At 34.9% G+C, this 19,369-nt stretch overlaps 1 protein-coding gene across 5 annotated transcripts in view; it reads right to left on the bottom strand.

The window, feature by feature from the left end:
- The window catches only part of sti (citron rho-interacting kinase sticky), a 247,607-nt gene that overhangs the window by 132,616 nt on the left and 95,622 nt on the right, over positions 1-19,369 (bottom strand). For all 5 annotated transcript variants that reach the window (XM_081756122.1, XM_081756119.1, XM_081756118.1 and 2 more), the window contains exons 18-23: positions 16,644-16,782; positions 14,189-14,449; positions 12,471-12,713; positions 9,623-9,732; positions 5,744-5,963; positions 2,653-2,861 (exon numbers count right to left, since the gene is read on the bottom strand). In XM_081756122.1, coding sequence (XP_081612248.1) covers positions 2,653-2,861; positions 5,744-5,963; positions 9,623-9,732; positions 12,471-12,713; positions 14,189-14,449; positions 16,644-16,782 — 1,182 coding nt within the window. The remainder of the gene's footprint in view (positions 1-2,652; positions 2,862-5,743; positions 5,964-9,622; positions 9,733-12,470; positions 12,714-14,188; positions 14,450-16,643; positions 16,783-19,369) is intronic.

The following is a 19,369-nucleotide window of genomic DNA, read 5'->3' as shown; positions in this document are numbered from 1 at the left end:
ATTCGTATCCAAGTAGGGAGTGATGGGTTCCGAGTTCGATCCCTCACGGGTAAAGTTTCCAGAGTCCTGAGAGAGAACTCTTTTCGCTGCTTCTCGTAGAGAAATTTTAATTTTTGCTCATATCTAGTCTACGAATAAAATATTAAGAAAGCCTAAGTAATGTTTCGTTCTTTAAAACCAAAGTTTCCCTGTGCCCGGATTGCAATAAGAATAATATTAATCATACCCTAGACAATTAAGTTTTTTGAGAGGAGTCAGTGAAGAAGGATTGGCTTGATTTAATCCTTTATTCTGTTTTTTTTTTTTTCATCTATGTAGTATATTGTTCTTACAGTTCAGTTTGAAGAGGACTGTGAGATAAAGAGGAATTAAAAGATTTTTGTGCCAAAGTAGTATTAGAGATACTACTTTGTAGTGGCGTAATAATATATATAGAGTTTGAAAATATATTTTTTTATACTACAGTGGAAAATGAGAAAAGATGATATGAAAATGTATTCATTATATTGGAAAAGAAACAGAGACGCTATTATGTGAAGAAAACTAAAAGGTCATATTCTGTGCAAAAGCGCTATAGAAATACAGATCAAATAATATGAAAGATAAACATATATTGTTGCAATGTAAGAACGATAGTGTCTAGTTGTATGACATGTATTAAAACGCAAAGTATGGATCAATAAACAAAAAAAGTATCTTCCACTTTAAAAACGAAAACCTGAGCGCCTGATATACTTTATATCACAAAGTTATTGCATGTAAACATGCTGTATGTATACCTGTTGTATGTATATATTAGTGTTCGGTTTGGAGACCATCAATGCTTTCATTTAAATCAGCATCGCCAGTCACATAGAGAATTACAAATCCTATTTCACATTTTGACACAGGGCTGCAAGAGACAAGGAGATCTTTCTAGTTACAAACATCCGCCAGTCATAAAAAGCATAAAAAAACTTTTACTTACATGCACCCGGCAACGCTGCTATTCATTTCTATAGGGTTACTTAAAGCAAGAGGAATAGAGGAAAAATCCTCGAACTATACAAGACCTGGAAACGGACATTCGCAGTACCATTGAGAACATTAACACTTCTACTCTTCGAAAAGTTGCTGCCAACATGGTGAAACGTGTGAACCTGTGTTTGAATCAAAGCAGGGGGTACTTCCAGCATCTGTTGTAGATCTCATAACTCATTGCGTGGTAATAGCAGTGTTACCGGGTGCATGTAACAGTTTTATCATGATAATTTCAAAGTTTCTTCTTCGTTATTTTCAGGAATTGCATAATGAAGACAGACCCTTAACACACCTTTTAATGCACTGAAACATCAGCAGAGTTGCCAATTCAGAGTGTTAATTCATAAAAACTACGATTTTCCTAGTTCCCCCTTACAGAGGCCTCATCCGATTAGTTATGGGTGGAAATGAAAAATTCTTTTTTCTGCTCCATAATTTCCGAGCTACTCCAACTAAACAAACTGAAAATTAACGACAAAACATCCATACGTATGAGTTATGAGTCAATTTATATGTTTTGCAAAAAAAAAATTGATTTACATCTTTGGACACATCTGGCAACACTGTGTGGTTCCTAGTGCACTTCAATCATTGCTTCCTAGTTTAAAATATATGCATGAACAAAGCTTCGTTTTGGTATATTGGACATTGTATTGGTATATTGGGTTGCATTGTATATTGGACACCCGATATATATATATTGGGTGTTTCAAAACAAAACCGGCAACGTTTGGGAGGTGATTCGTGACATCAAGATAAGACGAAAAGTATAGACCAACCTGGGTGTACAAATGCTTCCTTCCCTTCACACAATTTTTGGAGAGGGAGTTTGAATACGGTCTTATAATTTGAAGTACTCACAAACCACCTCTACAAAATTGTTACGGAAGTACCGCAGGATTCTGAAACATGAATATTTGGATAGGACACATACTAGTTCCTAAATAAAGTCTTGACCCGACTACTGTAGGTCCCATAGTTTCGGAGCTATGGACCTTTAAACTTCACTTTTTCATGTTTTCGGCAGCCTATAACTCCGCAAGGAAGCATTTGTGCACCCAGGTTGGTCTATACTTTTCGTCTTATCTTGGTGTCAGGAATCACCTCCCAAACGTTGTCGGTGTTGTTTTGACACCCCCTATATATATAAAACTTATCCTCGTCCCCAAAGTTCGTTGCTGAATTTGGATTAAAAAAAAAAAAAAAAAACATTGGGAGTGTCACTGTTCTTCTCAGCGAGCACGAAAACTATAGATTCGAAACTAATATCTGTCACTTTCGATCATTTTAAAATATTTTGTCCACTCCCTGTCTCCTAAGTTGCACCGTCGAAGTGATTTATGATAAAAATTTGATCCAGATCGGTCGTGTGGTTCAAGAGATTAAGAGTAAAAAACCTAGTGATTTTCAATTTTATAATACAGATTTGACAGTAAGCAACTTAATTATTACGAGATATTCTTCTAATCAGTTGTATTTGCCTTATGAGTAAATATCTCTTATGTTTAGCAGTAGATTCGTAACTCTCTCCTATCAAATTTAATTCTTGTGGTTTATGAGAGAGTATCTCTGATTGCACCTTCATGTTTTTTAATCAAGACAAAACAATATAACGGTTGAGTAACTACATACCTGCTTTGTAACTTTTTAATTTCTTTCTCTGCGTCATCCAGCTCCTGAGTCAACTTGAAGTTTGATTCTTTGAAGGACAACATTTGTGTTATCTGTTGACTCATATCGTCCTTTAATCTCAAATTCTCTGCTGTCAAACTCTCAACCATTCGGTTAGCGTTTCTCTCATTAAGTTCAGCTGTTGAACACTGAGTCTCTAAGTAGTTGACCTACAAGAAAATGAATTGAAATTTTCAATTTAATGCAGTGCAAGCTAAAGGAACGGAAGACTTGGAGGAATAATAATAATAATAATAATGAAAGAGGCAGGCGGACAGAAAGACAGAGAACCGAGAAAACTCAAGGACCACAAGCTTACATGACCTCCGAACAACAACCTTACATGGCCTCCAAACAACCACTTAGAGATTCTTCGCATCACACATGCCCGCTCCCCGTATTTTTCTTTAATTTTAATACAAATAGGTACAGAAATACCTTACATAAAGCAGCTAATTGCTGCCAAAAAATGTGCAAACTACGCAATACCGTATAGTTCCATATCTATGTATAATGGGTTTTAATTGAATTTGTTCATTACAAAAATATAAAATAATTATTAAGTTTATAGATTTACTAGCAGCGTTCACCCCGCTTCGCTGGGGTCACCCCGGAACGCAATAAACCTTGTTACTTAGATAATTTTTACTTTTTCGCTTTCAAGTGATATGATAAAAACCATAGTAGATTGCAGTAAATGTTAACATTATATCGCCTGTCATTTATGTTAACCCGCCGAGTGACACGGTCATGCGGGTTGCATATAAATACGTTTATTTTTACCTATGATGAACTAACAAAGGATTTGTACGTTATGGACACTTGAATGGTCAATTATCTCAAGACACTGGTAATTGAAAATTAAAGTGATATGATAAAAACCATCTAGGGTCCAAATCCTAATAACCCCCCAAAAATGAAAGAAATTGGTTCAGCCGTATTAGCGTGATGAGGGAACAAAGGATTTGTGCGTTCTCTTTTATATATAAGATTTAAAAAAAAAAAAAAAAAGTGACTGTAAAAATACAGAAAATTCTTTTAAACCTACGTGGCTCGATCAATATATAAGTTTCCCTAAACTGTAAAACATTTATTTTTTACGATACATTTGTAAACTCTCTCACCTCTCCACATAATCCTCATTGAGATTCAGGCATTTGTCTCACCGTTGCACCAATTTGCCCAAACCCTTTGCAAAAAATCAGGGCTCTGACTGTTTAATACTCTCCTCACATTACGCTTCATTTTTCATTTTGTTTCGAAACATTCACTTTGGAATGCAGACTTTAACACTGGAAAAAGATGGAAATAACTCGGCGCTAAATTGAGGTTGTATGGAGAATGGGACAACCGTTCCCACCTTAATTCTTCAATTTTGTGTTTTGTTTGGGTGCTGAGTGGGAGTGGGGAGGCGGTGTTATTGTCAAGAAGAGACCAGATCGCTTATGTCGAATTGTGTTTTCCTGAAGAAGAGTTCAGGTTAGACATAAGCGAGCTGGTCTCTTATCAACTGGTGATAAAAAATGTGAAGAGAGTGCTAAATAGCCAGAGCTCTGATTTTTTTTGCAAAGGGTTTGGACAAATTGATGCAACGATGAAACAAATGCCTGAATCTCAATGAGGATTATTTGGTGAGGTGAGGAAAGATATGCCTACACATTTATGTATAATTTACAAATGCATCTTAAAAAATAAATACTTTACAACTTAGGGAAACGTATATTGAACAACCTACATACAAAAGGTGTTTTAAAAACTTTAAAAATGGATTTTAAAAAATTTGATTGCAACTTATAAGTTTTAGTTTTATCTGCTATGGTTATGTGCCCTATATGTTAAAGGAGAACGGGCAAATTAATGAAAGTAAATGATCATAATATAAGAAAATGATGGAATAAGAATGTAAGAGGAAACGGGAGAATTATGAGGCTGCTGATTACCACAACTCTGTGGCCTAGGATTGAAATAGGAGTCAACCTCGTTCATGAGGTGAGCACTCCACTACTGAGCCTCCATTTTTTAATCGTAGTTAACACAGACACATCGTAAGCCAATGTACTTTCCTCGACTTATGCAGTATCACAACGTCTACATGCATAAATGCATTTTAGTAAATGTGTATAATAATGAAGACCACGTTAGAGTAAAACCGCGTAATGCAAGACTTCCCGTATATTTTATAGTCAACTTGTTTTACTGTAAAAGGTGTGACAAAGAATGAAAGTACTTTCAAGTGTGAAGTACAATATTAGGTTTAACATCACATCATTGTGAACGAAACAATGTTAGAGAATCAAATAAATTTATTAGTCAGTAATAATAATACAAAGTGTCAGGGACCCGAACCCTGATCTCTCACTTGTCAGGAGGATTCTATTTTATTAATTACTACAGTGACACGATTATGTATTTCTTTCGTATTCCTCAAATTCTGTCTAACCACATTTCTTCTGGAAACTACTTTTTTCTTTCAACCCTGACCGTGATTTTTGATTTGATTTGATTTTCAGTTTAACGTCCCTTCCAGCAGCGAGTCTACATATATGAAACGTGGACCTACTGATTAACGCGGAATCCGAACCACATGAGATCGTGATTTTTGTCAACACTTTTTGTGTGTATTTTGTGTATTGCAATTTATTTTAATGAGTGCGCCCCAGTTTTCAGTTAAAATTATTCTACGTTAGAATGTGAAATCAAATATGTTTGTTATACATAAATTCTGAATGTCACATATCTTCAAGGTTTTATTATTATTATTATTATTATTATTATTATTATTATTATTTCAGTCGTAAGATCTTCCCTTTACTTCTGTGAAAAATCTGGCAGACCTAGTGTCTAGTGATCAACATTTCAATAACTTATTGCTGACTTTTAGTGTTTTCTGTAAAAATAAATAAATAAATAAATAAAATTAAAAAAACAAACTTGTTTCTCATTCGTATCTTACAGTTACCAAAATCATACTAATACAACAATCCAATTAGGATTCCTCGGACACATAATAAGAGGGTATTACTTAATTTGTGTCAAAGTACAAGGTACTTACTTGTTGCGTAAGCTGCTCAGCCATAGCTTTGTATTCTTGAACACGTGACTGCAATGAAGCAATTTCTTTTTCCATTTCATCCTCTTTGTCTTTTTTCTCAGCCTCTACCCTCTGAAGTTTCTTCTCTGCGCAGATCTTTAACGATTTTTCCTCATTTATGGTTTGCTTTGTCAGCCGTAAATCATTCTGCAATTTCTCAAGATCTTCCAACAGCTTACGTCTGAAAGCGACACACTTTTGAATTAATATCATAAATATAGCTATTTGCAAAATAACTTCACACTTACTATTTCAAAAAGGAAATGAAAAAAAAAATGAAATCTGGCGAGTTTAATGTTCCGTGATAATGCCGATTCGGCGAAGGGAGATGATGATTAAAGCAAGTGAATGATGATGGAAGAATTGGTGGAATGAGAAAGTGGGACGAAACGGAAGTACCCGAGAAAACCCACTAGCACCATGTTCTCCACCACAAACTTACTTAGGGGACGCGGTGGCTCAATGGTAGAGCGTTCACCTCCGGTGCTTGGGGTCCCGGTTCGATCCCAGTTCGCACCGTGTGGACCTTGTGGTGGACAAACACCGTGCTCGTGGGTTTTCTCGGGGTTCTCCCGTTTCCTGCCACTTTCTTCATTCCACCATTTTACTAATTTCCCATTATTACCGTCTCCTTTAGACTAACCGGCATAACCGTGGGACGTTAAACTTAAAGATTTCATTTGATTTTTTTTTCACAAACTTACTTGGCCTGGGATCGAACCAGGGACATCACGCACCAGAGGTAAGAACTCTACCACTAAGCTACTGTTTCAAATTTAAACATTTGGTGTACTACGTTAGGATGAGATGCATCATCTGGTACAATGAGATAATAATAAGAAGAAAGAAGAATAAAAATATAGGGTGAAGTTATTTCTTAATAATTACTAAAAAGGTAAGTAAAGCATTTACTTCGTTGACTGTGTCTATAAAAATTTTCCTGTATAGTTCCGGGCACTTATTCTGACGTTTTATTCACGAAGTTACTCATATAAAAATCTAATAATTTTATAAACGCAATTTGGACATTTGGTGCAACGGTTCTCGAAGTGAAACAAGAAAATTTGATAAGCTGGTTGTTTACGTAGAAATTTTTAAGCTGATTTTTTCATGAAAGAACTAGAGATTTAACAGTTCTTCCGTATATGTTAACCAGGGGTTTCGGCGCTATCCCTTCCAAATTTAACTTTCTCGCTCTAAATTTCCCACTATCCCCCCAGATGTACTTTTCTCCTCCCCATATCGATCACTCTCCTATCTGATAATATCATTTGCGAAGAAAAATTATGTTTCTCCAAATATTCTTATGAGACCAACCTGCGTCCTGAAATCAGCCTGTCGGCACCCTTGCAAACGAACTATGAAGAGACATAGGAATCCAAATCTATCGATTATACTAAATTTACGTAATTACTATGAAGTTAATTTTACAAAAGCAAATTAAATACGCAGTGACAAAAATCGTCCTTCATTTCATTTTAATTTACTTATTTATTTTATTTATTGATTTTCCTGCACAATACTGATTTTTATTTAATATTTATTAGGTTTTTATTATGCCCAGTAAACTGATATAGAACTTTGTATTCAACTTAGCAACAAAAAGCATATAGCAGGTCTAGGTCAAGTTTGGTCCTGATCCGATGAGTCCTGTAATTTTTTTCATTTTCTTTTCTTTCTTCTTAAATATGACTGCCCATAACTTGGAAATCAAAAACCTGCACAACATTTACATAGGAGGTTAAAGTCCACAACCATGCCAAATTTTATCCCGATCGCATGAATTCGGTATATGACTCTTTGTGTTCGAAAATATGACTCAAAATTTGACCGCCCGTAACTCGGGAACTGAAAACCGACACAACATAATATTTCACACGCTTATATAGCAGATCTTGGCGAAATTAATCCCTCATCAAAGGAGTTGGGGATATAATTTTGTTTCCGAAAATGTGACTCAAAATTTGACCATCCAGAGGTTGGAAACAGAAAGCCTCAAATAGCAGTTCAAGATATTTCACCATATCAAAAGTGGTCCCGATCAGATGAGTTTGGTGTATGACTTTTTGTTTTCGAAACTGACTCAAAATTTGACGCCCATAACTTGGGAACCAAACCATTAGACAATGTTAAGATTTCACACCTTTATGTAGCAAGTCAAGTTCTATTTCCAAGTCACGTTTGATTGCAACTGAATGAGTTCCATTGATTTTTTTTTTTTCTTTCTTTGAAAATTTCACGCGCCATAAATCGGGAACTGAACCCATACAGAACGTAAAGTTTCAGACGCTTATATAGTAGGTCAAGTTCTATTACCAAGTCACGTTTGATTTCGATTGATTACAACATAAAATGATATACGCTTTTATACTAGATTAAGATCTACCACCATGCCAAGTTTGATCCCGATCGGATGAGTTCGGCTGAACTTGTACGATGTATAATATCCTTGATTTTTTGAAAGAAAAAATCGTAGAACAGAAAAGTATTACATAAACCAAGCATGCATATATAAACCTTGTGTTTCTTATGAGAACAATCAAAGAATTTACGAATGATAACACTTTAAAAGTGCTTTGTTTTTCTTACGTAAGATGCAAACTTGAATATGCCTCCCTTATTTAAAACACTTCTGTGGAAACACGTAGCCAAAAAATCGAGCAGATACAAAGAAAATTCTTACGTTTTCCCGCATACAAAAGGACAGGATTTTACCCAAAATATGAACTGCATGATAATTTACTTGATAACTTTACACTTCAGACATTTGAACAAAAGATGGGCGTTGAACGACCTAGTTTTCTTTCACAGACTTTTGCGCAACAAAATACAAGGTGTCCGAGAAGTCCTTCCCTGATTACAGAAATTGATAACTCAGGCTAGAAATAAGATAGAAATATGAAACTGGTGTTGAATTGTTTACAAACTATAAAAGTTTTTGTCTGTGTTAGGTTTCGCCCCGATGTCGTTTTTCAGCAAGACGGTGCACCACCTCATTGGGGTTTGGACGTCCGTGCCTATCTCGATAGGACATTTCCTGGGCGATGGATTGGTCGTGATGGACCAACAGCTTGGCCTCCACGCTCTTCTGACATAACCCCATTAGACTTCTTTTTATGGGGTTATGTCAAGGATGAGGTCTACCGAACAAGTGTACCAGATCTTGAAACCCTGCAGCAACGAATAACCACAGTCGTTGCATCGATCCCTCCAGTGATGTTGGCTAATGTGTGGATGGAAATTGAATATCGCCTAGATGTGCTACGTGCTACCAAGGGTGCTCATGTGGAAGTGTACTGATGTGACCAAAACTCTTATAGTTTGTAAACAATTCAACACCAGTTTCATATTTCTATCTTATTTCTAGCCTGAGTTATCAATTTCTGTAATCAGGGAAGGACTTCTCGGACAGCCTGTAGAATGTACAGGCATACTTGAGAAGATAATGATCCAGGTTTCATCCCTCAAACCACGCAAAGGAAATAGTGGCCTATTCTACTGCAGGAAGGCACATACAAAAGCATTGCATATGTCACATACTTGGGGAATTTGTGCTACATACAACAAAATCAGTAAGAGTTATAAAGATGTAGACATATTTATTTGTTCTGAAAAATCGTTCAAAAACTAATATTAACTATTCTGAATCATTTTAATTTAATATTCTATATTAAAGTATAAGTATCATTATAATGTAATATTTTGTATTCAAGTATTAATATGATTATAATTTAACATTATGTATTCAAGTATCATATGTAGACACTACAATTGGGCGGTAATGCATGTTCTGTGTCGATAAGTATAAAAATTAATAAATGAACTTATTTAAGCACAAACCTTTCCTCGTGACTCTTTTCCAGTTTTCCTTCGTAAGTTTTGTTAAGTTTTTCGAAGTCAACGATTTGCTCTTCCAACATAACACAAGTCTCCTTAAGAAGATTAATATTCTAGGAAAAAAGAATGATGAAATCTTATTAACATTTATAAAAAATGTATATGGAATGTAATGAATGACGATATACACAAAGACTAATTTTATACAAGATGGGGCAGAAAGAACGAGATATTATTGAAATGGCTAAAACTCTCCCGTAGTTTAAGTGAAAAATGTGCAGAAGCTGTCATTATGTTCGTGAAGTCTTAGCATTTTATTGTTTGTTGTTTTATTTATTTATTCATTTGTATTTTCAGATTGAACCATGGAGCCGTGGACGACAGAGCATCATGTTTTTTGCCTATGATTAGTTTCGTCAAGAATAACGAGTCTATCACGACAATTCAGCGAGAGTTTGGCCGCCATTTCAATATCAACAGAAATAAAGCTGTGGATTTTTGAAAACACGTCCATCCTTTCTGCCCCACTTCATATATATAAAAAGAAAAATAATGTAATTTATTTGCAAAAATTTTGTTTATTATTTATATAAATTGTAAGAACATTTTGAGAAAGAGAAGCAGATGCAAGTCACTTGATATTATCGCGTGATAATAATAGAGATTTGAGCTCCCTGGCGTTGTTAAGCGGTTAGCGAACGCGCCTGTGGCGTAAGGGACCTGGGAGCTCACGTTTGGATTCCACATTAAGCTGCAGGTCCACGTCTCATAAAAGCCTCGCTGCTGAACGGGATGCTAAACTCAAATTGAAATCAAATTTATGTCGAACAACTGGAAAAGAATACTCTTTCAAACAAACAAAAAACATTAAAATTGGTGCACCAGTGCAGAAGACTTACGCTTGAACATACGCACAACACATATATAAACGGGTCGAATTAAAAATTTCATTCTTTCTTTGAAGTCGGCTATAAAGACGTATGCATCTCACTTCAGAAGGTCAGAGACACCATACTCTGTCTTCATTAATGGAGTCAATGCTGGAGCTACATGCTGTAGCTCAACTAATTTCAGAGTTAAGAACCTAATCAGGAATCATGGCATAAAACACTTTGATATAATTTAATGCCTAACCTATTATTTTATATTGTTGTACTTTATGATCTCTACATCTCAAGTAACATTATTACTTCAAAGTTGCCATCATTATCCAGAATGACTACTTTATTTGTTTGACATTAAAGAAATTTCAAATAATTTCCTTGAAATTAAAGAACTTTTCAATAGTTTTCTTGATTTTCCCTGACAAAAATCACATTCCCTGACTTTCCATACCTGTGAGAACCCCGTTTAATGATTTGGCAGAAGTGGGGATGAAAATTGAAGTTAGTTTTAAATGAAATGAAGTGTTCATTGAGTTCTTTGCTTTACAGGGTGTCTATTAAAATTTCAAAATGAAGTTTAGTGACTTTTTCGTGACCTTTTCTTTACCAAATCATAAACTTTTTTTTAACATTTTCAAGAGCGAATATGTTTGCGAATTAGGCCGAATTTTCATCCATGCGATAGAAACGTGTTTTGCTTGCGATTTCGTAGCGTCTAAAGCCGACCATATACATTTTTGGTGGTGAATTTTGACGTTTTATAAAACAAAATTTTTCAATTTGTACTTACATTTGCACAGTTAAAAAAATCGTGACCCAAAATTCTAAATTTCGTGACCTTTTCGTGACTTTCATGACCGTTTTCTAATTTCGTGACTTTTTCGTGAATTTCGTGACAGATAGATACTCTGCTTTATAATCTATTGTACTAAAACTTAATAAGGAGAACAGTAATACTTGTAAATTATACACTGAACTTTTCTTCGGAAAAGCAGATGTAGCAAACTTAATCTAACTAATGCAGTATATTTTCGCAATACCAGCCAGTAATGCACATGTCGAAGTTTACCACAATCAAACTACTGTTTAGTGTAATGAAAATTTTATGGCCCAATGACAGAGACAGAATGTCAACGGAACTTACAATAGTCGAAATTTGTGTTCAGATGATCTTAAGGATGACCTGTCTCTCCACAAAACGGTTCTTGAAAATAGGACTCTTTTTTACCAGTGAGGACCTCCAAAATGTATTGTTCAGTGCCGTGATGTGGGGGCAGCGGTGCGACGGCCCCGGGCGCCGAACTAAGGGGACGCAAAATTCATAAAAAAAAAAAAAAAAGTAAAGAAGGAAAGAAAACAGAGAGGAAAATTTACTTGGAATATTTTAGATCAACAGCAGTATTTTTCAATCTAATATTTAATTTGACCAGGGTCAGATTTATACTAGTCCACATAAAAAATGAAAGGAAAAAAGTAATGAAAAGTGCTTAAAATCAAGGAAGAGCAGGGTTATTTTTAAAATTTTCTTATGCTTCGCGCCAACCATAGTGGCACTTCGCGGCTGGTTTGTCGACCTCACTCATATGTATAGGGGTGCCGTTCTATACTCTCGTCCCGGGCGCTGATTTTCCACGGCACGGCACTGGTATTGTTAACAAAGTAAGTGTCTATTATTACTCACTCTTGTGTTATTTTAATTTGATTTGATATAGCATAAGTTTGATTAGTAGTAATGGTTATGTTAGTAATTTGCAACACTAGTTGTAAGTGTTAGAAATAACGGCGGTAATAACATGAAAAGAAAGGAAAAAAAGTGAAAGATGTCCCGAACTACAGATCGAAGAAGCTGGTCTCCGGTCTTGCTTTCGATTCAGTTGAATCTTGCAATTGCTGGAGGAGTAAGTTGTTTATCTCCTGCAAAATACGGAAATTCATAATTTGTATCGATAATTTTATATATCACTTACCAACTCCAGACCATTGATTTTTCTTCTTTCTTCGTCTAACTCATCCCGCAATTTCTTTTTCTCATCTTCCATTTTATCTACTAATTCTGCTTTGCGTTGTACTTCTTTCTGTAAGTCACTTATCTGATCTTTGAGCATATTTCGCTGGCGCTGAAGTTGATCCAATTCCTTATTACTCTTATTACAAGATCCTTCACTTGATTCCAGCTTCACCTTTAGTTCTACACATTGAGATTCAGTTTTCTGTTGGGATAAATAAAGTTAAATAATAGTTACAAAAAACAAAATAATTAACTGAATATTGGTACAATGACAATTTTAAGTAAGAAATACAAGAAATTTCGTAGCCAAGACATTTTGTATCGAGGCCTGTTTATAGCGTCGCATACTACCTTTCAAAGCTGTTCACTATAAATAAAGCTTTACAAATAATAATAATAATAATAATAATAATAATAATAATAATATTAACAATAACAATAATAATAATAATAATAATAATAATAATAATAATAATAATAATAATAATAATAATAATAATAATAATAATAATAATCTGCCCACTCACTTTTCTCTTAAAGACCTTATATTCCAGTTGGTAAATTCTAAATCTATGGGGATTATAGCGAGAAATAACCAGTTTGAATCGCACTATTTCCATTTCTTCCTGGTAGGTGTGTAAAAATTTGAAAAGAATCGGATCGGTAAAAATGTACGAAAAAATTATAGCAGCAAAATTTGATTCAATGTGTACACTCCGACCTCAACCAACCCGGCAACATGTGATGCTCTCCAATGTCCATGATTACAAGAAGCGAATATTAACCAAATAAAGAAAAAAAAATAAATAAATAAATAAATAAAAAATAATAAAAATAAAACATACAAAAATAAGAGAAAAGAAGCCCGGATACTGAACATGTGCAAGCTTTCAGCACGGTGGGTGCCGAAATATTTGAATAACAATCAGAAGAAAATATCCACAGCAGTTTTCACTGAACCTAGTGCGCCGAAATTTTTGACACGATTACTGAGTAAGCATAAAACCTGCCTGCACATGTATGGTCCTGAGACAAATATCAGTCAATGAAGAAGCCAATCTCTGGGTTTCTACGACCAAAACGGTTCCGCGCCTAGAAACCAGAAAGAACATGTGTCTTAAATTTTCTGGGACAAAGATGGTATTCTGTTGGTGAACTATGTACCTCGGAACACTAATATCATCGACAAGCATTATGCTAACCTATTGGACCAGCTGCACGAGACGCTTACGACGAAACGCCAAGGAAAGTTGTCAAAAGGGATTTTCATTTTGCTCAACTGCTCAACTCACGCATAACAAGTTGTGACTGCCAAATTCAGAATCCTTGGATTCCAATTGTCCTCCATCCGCTCTGTTTCTCTGACTTGGCTCAACCTGATTATTACTTGGTCCCAGATTTGAAAAAACACCTCAAGGAACATGATTTTAAAGAACCTACATGATGTTCAACATGCTGTAGAGACCTGCTTTCAAGCCCACCAAAGGAATTTTACTTGTGCAGGGGTAAGAAAAACTGCAACATTGCTGAACTAACTGTATCAGTCTCAGGGAGGAAGGAAAGGATATGTTAAATAAGTACACAATTCAATTCCCCCCTCTCTCTCTCTCTCTTTCATACATATCCAGTACATCCCGTCTCTTGAATTATTATTAATAGATCTTTTTCTTAACTTACCTGCTTCTCTACTTGCAATTTCAAAATAGTATCTTTTGACTCCTTCAGTTCTTCATTCAATCCATCTATTTTCTCCGACAATTTCATATTTTCTTCCCTTTGTTGCCTACATTTTTCCTCAAACTGTTGTTTCTCTGTACGTAGATTTTCCTCCCATTTCTTCTTCTCTTCTTGCAGAAACTTCAGCTGCTGTTGCACGTCCTTGTACTCTCTCTCGACGATTCGAATATCAATCTTCGCATCGGCCAACAGTTTCTCTTTCTTGAAACAGAAAAGAAAATTTTTCGTTACTTCCAATGTTCAACAACTGATTTTGCCATAAGAGATATTTCTAATTTTATCTTTTCTAATAAAAAGCAAATAAAGGTCAAAATTAGAGCTCCACAGTCTTCATACGAGAGGTACATTTATCGCTCATTTTTAGCGGTTTACAGGGAGTAATAGACGTTAAATGTTGCCGACTGATCGTAAGTCCCGACACTAAGTTTAGAATCGCTAATATCCATAATTACATTACAAAAGAAAGAGGAATAATAAAATGTTGTACACTATCTAACCTGATAGTGTAAAATACAGGGTGCACTGTAAATATACATTATAATACAGAAAATTCAACATTTGTAGTTTAAAAATTAAGACTTTCTAACTGAATCGGTTGCTCCAGAATTTGTCCATTGGTTCCGAAATCTGTTAAATCGAGGTCCGTAAAACCAAGTGATGAGCGTAATCTATCTATATAAATAAAAATTAAAGTGACTATGTTTGTAACTTAACTCTTGAATCACCCGACCGATCTCGATCAAATATTCAACATAGATGAGGTTCGGGTCTGGGGTGGTTTTCATCATTTCACTTTCACGATGCAACTTAGGGAGGGGAAGATATATCTACATAAAATGATCGAAAATGACTGATTATCAGAAAACGCTTCGGTAGTAGTAAAAAGTGACTGATTAACGGAACATATTTCTATTTTTTTCTTATTTTAACCCAGCGAAGCGGGTACTTGACGCTAGTATGAAATGAAATAGGCAATGTCTGAAATATAGTATATCACTCCGTAATTTGATCATTTATTGTATGACGTCATATTTGAAAGACAGTCACATTTCGAGGAGACGAGAGTGCCTGAAGGACGTTGCCTACTTTATTCTCTAGCACTTAGTAAATAAGACCGTTAAGCGTTGGTTCTTCCATTGATTGAAAAACCGGAGAGGAAAAAGGTGCCGTCAATATCTACTCTTAAAAGACATTCCAAGTAAATTTAATTTTACTTCTCTTAAATTAGCTAAAGCAATAGCAAAATTAAAAGTAGGCAACAATAGTCATAGAACTTAATATGTAATACGAAATAATTATGGCATTCCTCAGATAACGCTTACAGCTGACAAATAACATCATACCACGATCATGACTGTCTCTCGCCTATCAATAACATTTAAAACATCACTTTGCTTCAAAGCACTATTTAAATTAGTTTAAAGCAGGCAAAACTAAAAATACGAAAACATACTTACAGAATAAAATTATGTACTGCGAAATGGAATAGTATGAAATGTGTAATATGTAAAAAAAAAAAAAAATAAAATAAAATAAAAAAAAAATAAAGTACAAGATATTTCAAGTAAAATTCTATTTGCAGTGAGTTGAAAATGAATTCAATCACCACAAAAATTTAGGATAAAAAACAGTAATAAAAATTTGATTATACATAGTAATTTAAATTGACAAACCTATTTTAAAAAGTTACGCTTAAGCAATTTACAAACTTGACTTACGTAAAATTCAAGTTTCGTAGAGATTTTCGAAATATATTACTTATATACGTCCGGGGATTACTGTACTAACTAATTTAAATAATGCTTTCAAGCAAAGTGCTAAAAAATTTTAACGTTATTTGGAGTCAAGAATTAGTCATGATTGTCAATATAACGTAGCAGTACGCGTTCATGGAATCTTGTAACTGTATGTCTTATTACATATTAAGTTCCGTGACTGTATTTTCTATTTCTGTCTACTTTTTTTTTAGTTAGTTTGACAGAATAACATGGAATACGTCATAATCATGATATCATACCTGAGGCTAGGGGAGCCGGATCTCCCTAAATTCTTACTGGCCCACCTAAAATTTTCGTGGTAGACTTGCAAATGAACTATAATAAGGTGATGAACTATGATATGGTTGGATCGGGTCCCCCTAACTTCTACCGGGCTCGCCTTACATTGTTGAGCTTGGCTTGTATCATACCACAATCGTGAACTGGAGCAGAATTCGGTGTTTTTATTACCGAAGTGAATGTTCTAACATTAAGATATCACTGACAATATAAATTTTCTGGTTATTCTTAGAAATTAAACTAAGGAAATAGTTTAATTTTAGGTCACTATTTTGTTATAGTTTAATTTTTGGTCATTATTTTGTAGAGATACTTATAGTTTATTGATAGAAACTTACCTTGCGCATTTCATCTTCTAATTCCTTTACTTTCTGCTTATCCAATACACTTGATTCACGTAGTTTTTCTAACTGTTCTTCCAGCTTCTTTGTTTGTGTCTCTAAATAGAAATTCTGTTGCTCCAAGTCATTCTGTGACCTGAAAATTACATAAAAACAAAATTAAATACTTAGTTTAATATCCTATGATATGACAGATAACAGGAAACGGGACTAAAGAAAACCGATAGTAAGTACAATTAGTAATAACGGAAGAATTGGTGGAATAGAGTGCGAATACATAGTAGAAACCATGAAAAAACTCATGGGCGCAATGCTACACCAGCTTACATGGTGTAGGTTCAAGTCACCAACTTTCGCATCAGTAGAGAGAATCATATCATTAAGCCACCGTAACCTCGAGATAAAACGGTAACTAAGTTATCGTGTATTATTATTTAAGTCAGCGGTCTATATTGAAAATCTGTACATGTTTACCCCAACTTACATAACCTCTACACATTCACGAAGTAACTAATAGATATATAATTTTAAATGTTGTTTTAGGTCGTTTAAGTACAGACAATACCTCCAAACATTCTTCACTGCTAGCTGAGAATTCAGTTTCTGTCCAGAACATGTATCCTACAGGATACATAAGGACTGTAATTAACAAAAGTTTGAAGTATTTTTAGAAATTTGTATTTGATTCTCTAAAGTATTACATATCACAATTGTAAACTGAATTTTATATAGAATATTTATTATGTTGAAAAACACTTTACATAATAAATTCAATAAGGAGGTTCAACTTGACGTGTATAATACTATATATACACCTCATAGTTCACTTGTTAAATGTAATGATACTCGCAATTTCTTTGTGCATTGAAGCACAAACACCTTTTTGCAAGCAGAATATCTTACTACTGCTTTTGTACTTTTACAATCGGAGTATTGACAGCTCGCTGGGATTTCGGGGAAATGTAATGCGAACATCTTTCGGAGTTCATTTGGAAGTTGAAAAATAGGCACTCTTTTCTTGTTTTGTGATGAAGAAAATGCTAAGCTTTAACACAAAGAAGCAACAACAAAACAGAAACAGTGTTGAGAATTTGTATTGTCGATCATTTTTTGTCATATATATAAAATATGGCCTAAATCCAGTACAATCTATATGATGTCTTCCATATTTATTTCAGTTCCTTTTTCCAACTCTCTGAGGTTGACAGATTATTGATCGAAATGTTGGTACACTACAGTATGCTGTAATACACAGAATGATCGGAAATAATACCAACTTACTTTAGAAAATGGTTCGTCTCACGAAAATGTGAAGAATATACACAACCAACATGTTCTTATTTTTTGAATTGTCCGTGAATAACATTAAAATTTCGTAGTTTCGGCAATAATTTAGATTCTCACGTAATCGACGCTGTCCATGTTCTTGTTTGCCAAAAATGCTCTTTTTTATATCAGCGTTAGATTCCCGTCTGCCGAAACTAGCCTATATCAAATGAAAAACAGGGAATAGCTAAAGGTACGGCTTGAGGAGACAAATTAAAAGACGAAAGGAAGTTCGAAACGCCTCGAAAGCCGCATAACAGCAAAAATCTAATTAAATAACGGTCCGTGTGTATTCAACAGAGGCAATTGAGGAGCCAGACCAATAGTGGTCTAAAACTTTTTTTTTTAAAACTTAAGGCTATGCTTTTGGTTTCTGTTATAATATCAAAGAAAGAATTTTGTCAGAAGCTATGTGTCTTCTAGCACGAGGCGCATGTAAAATATAAGCGATATTTTTTTACGCGGGGTTGGCAGCACTGAGGAAATTGAACATAAGTAGGAGCATGCCGTAGCATTCTATGCGTGCAACAAATAGAATCGTCATAGTAGAGTTTGCGTACGTGAGAGAAGCACTAAGATTAAATGGCTGCCGTAATACAATATCCCGCCAAATGTCAAGTTAAATCTGTCACACAATTTCTGAATGCGAAAGGACAGAATGCAGTTGAAATCCATCGCGAATTCTGTACAATTTACGAATCGATAGTAATGAGTGAAAGGAAGGCCAGGCACTGATCCAGAGTTTTGGGAAGGGCGTTCAAATGTTCATGACGACGAGCGTAACGGAAGACAGTGTTCAAACTGACAATCTAGTGGAAAGTGTTAACGAGAAAATGTGATAAAATCGTCAGTTCACAATAACTTAAGTCGCCAAAGAGTTCCAGAAGTGTCTACGAAAACAATGCATCAAATAAGTGACAAGCTGTGTTATGTATGTGACAAACTGTATGTGAGGTGGGTGTCAAAAACGCTGACACACACTTACAAAGAGCAAAGAATGGCAGTAAGATGTGGTTTTTGGCCCGCTGTGGGATTATTGAGATGACATTTTTTCTGAAGTGGTGACAAAGGATAAAACTTTGATATCGTACGTCATTGGGAAGTCGAAGCAGCAGTCAATGTAATGGCGATATTTTGGTTCTTCTACAGGGTGTCTACTGGAATACCAGAAAGTAAATTCATGACTTTTTCATGACTTTTCATGACCTTTTTGTTCAAATTTTCATGATCATGGCGGTAAAAATTTACCATTAGTAATAATAAACCCCTACCATCAGTGGTGCATCGGAACTATGCCGGTTGCTAGTCTTAAATATCACTTATTGTGAATCTTAAAGAAAGAATTTAAAATTCTGCCGCCTTGTGCTCGAGCACAGAATAGCACTTACCTAAATACG

The sequence above is a fragment of the Thermobia domestica genome, chromosome 4 (genome assembly GCF_964235325.1).
Source record: "Thermobia domestica chromosome 4, izTheDome1.hap1.1, whole genome shotgun sequence".
Classification (NCBI taxonomy): Eukaryota; Metazoa; Arthropoda; class Insecta; order Zygentoma; family Lepismatidae; genus Thermobia; species Thermobia domestica.
This window is presented reverse-complemented; position numbering and strand designations above follow the sequence as displayed.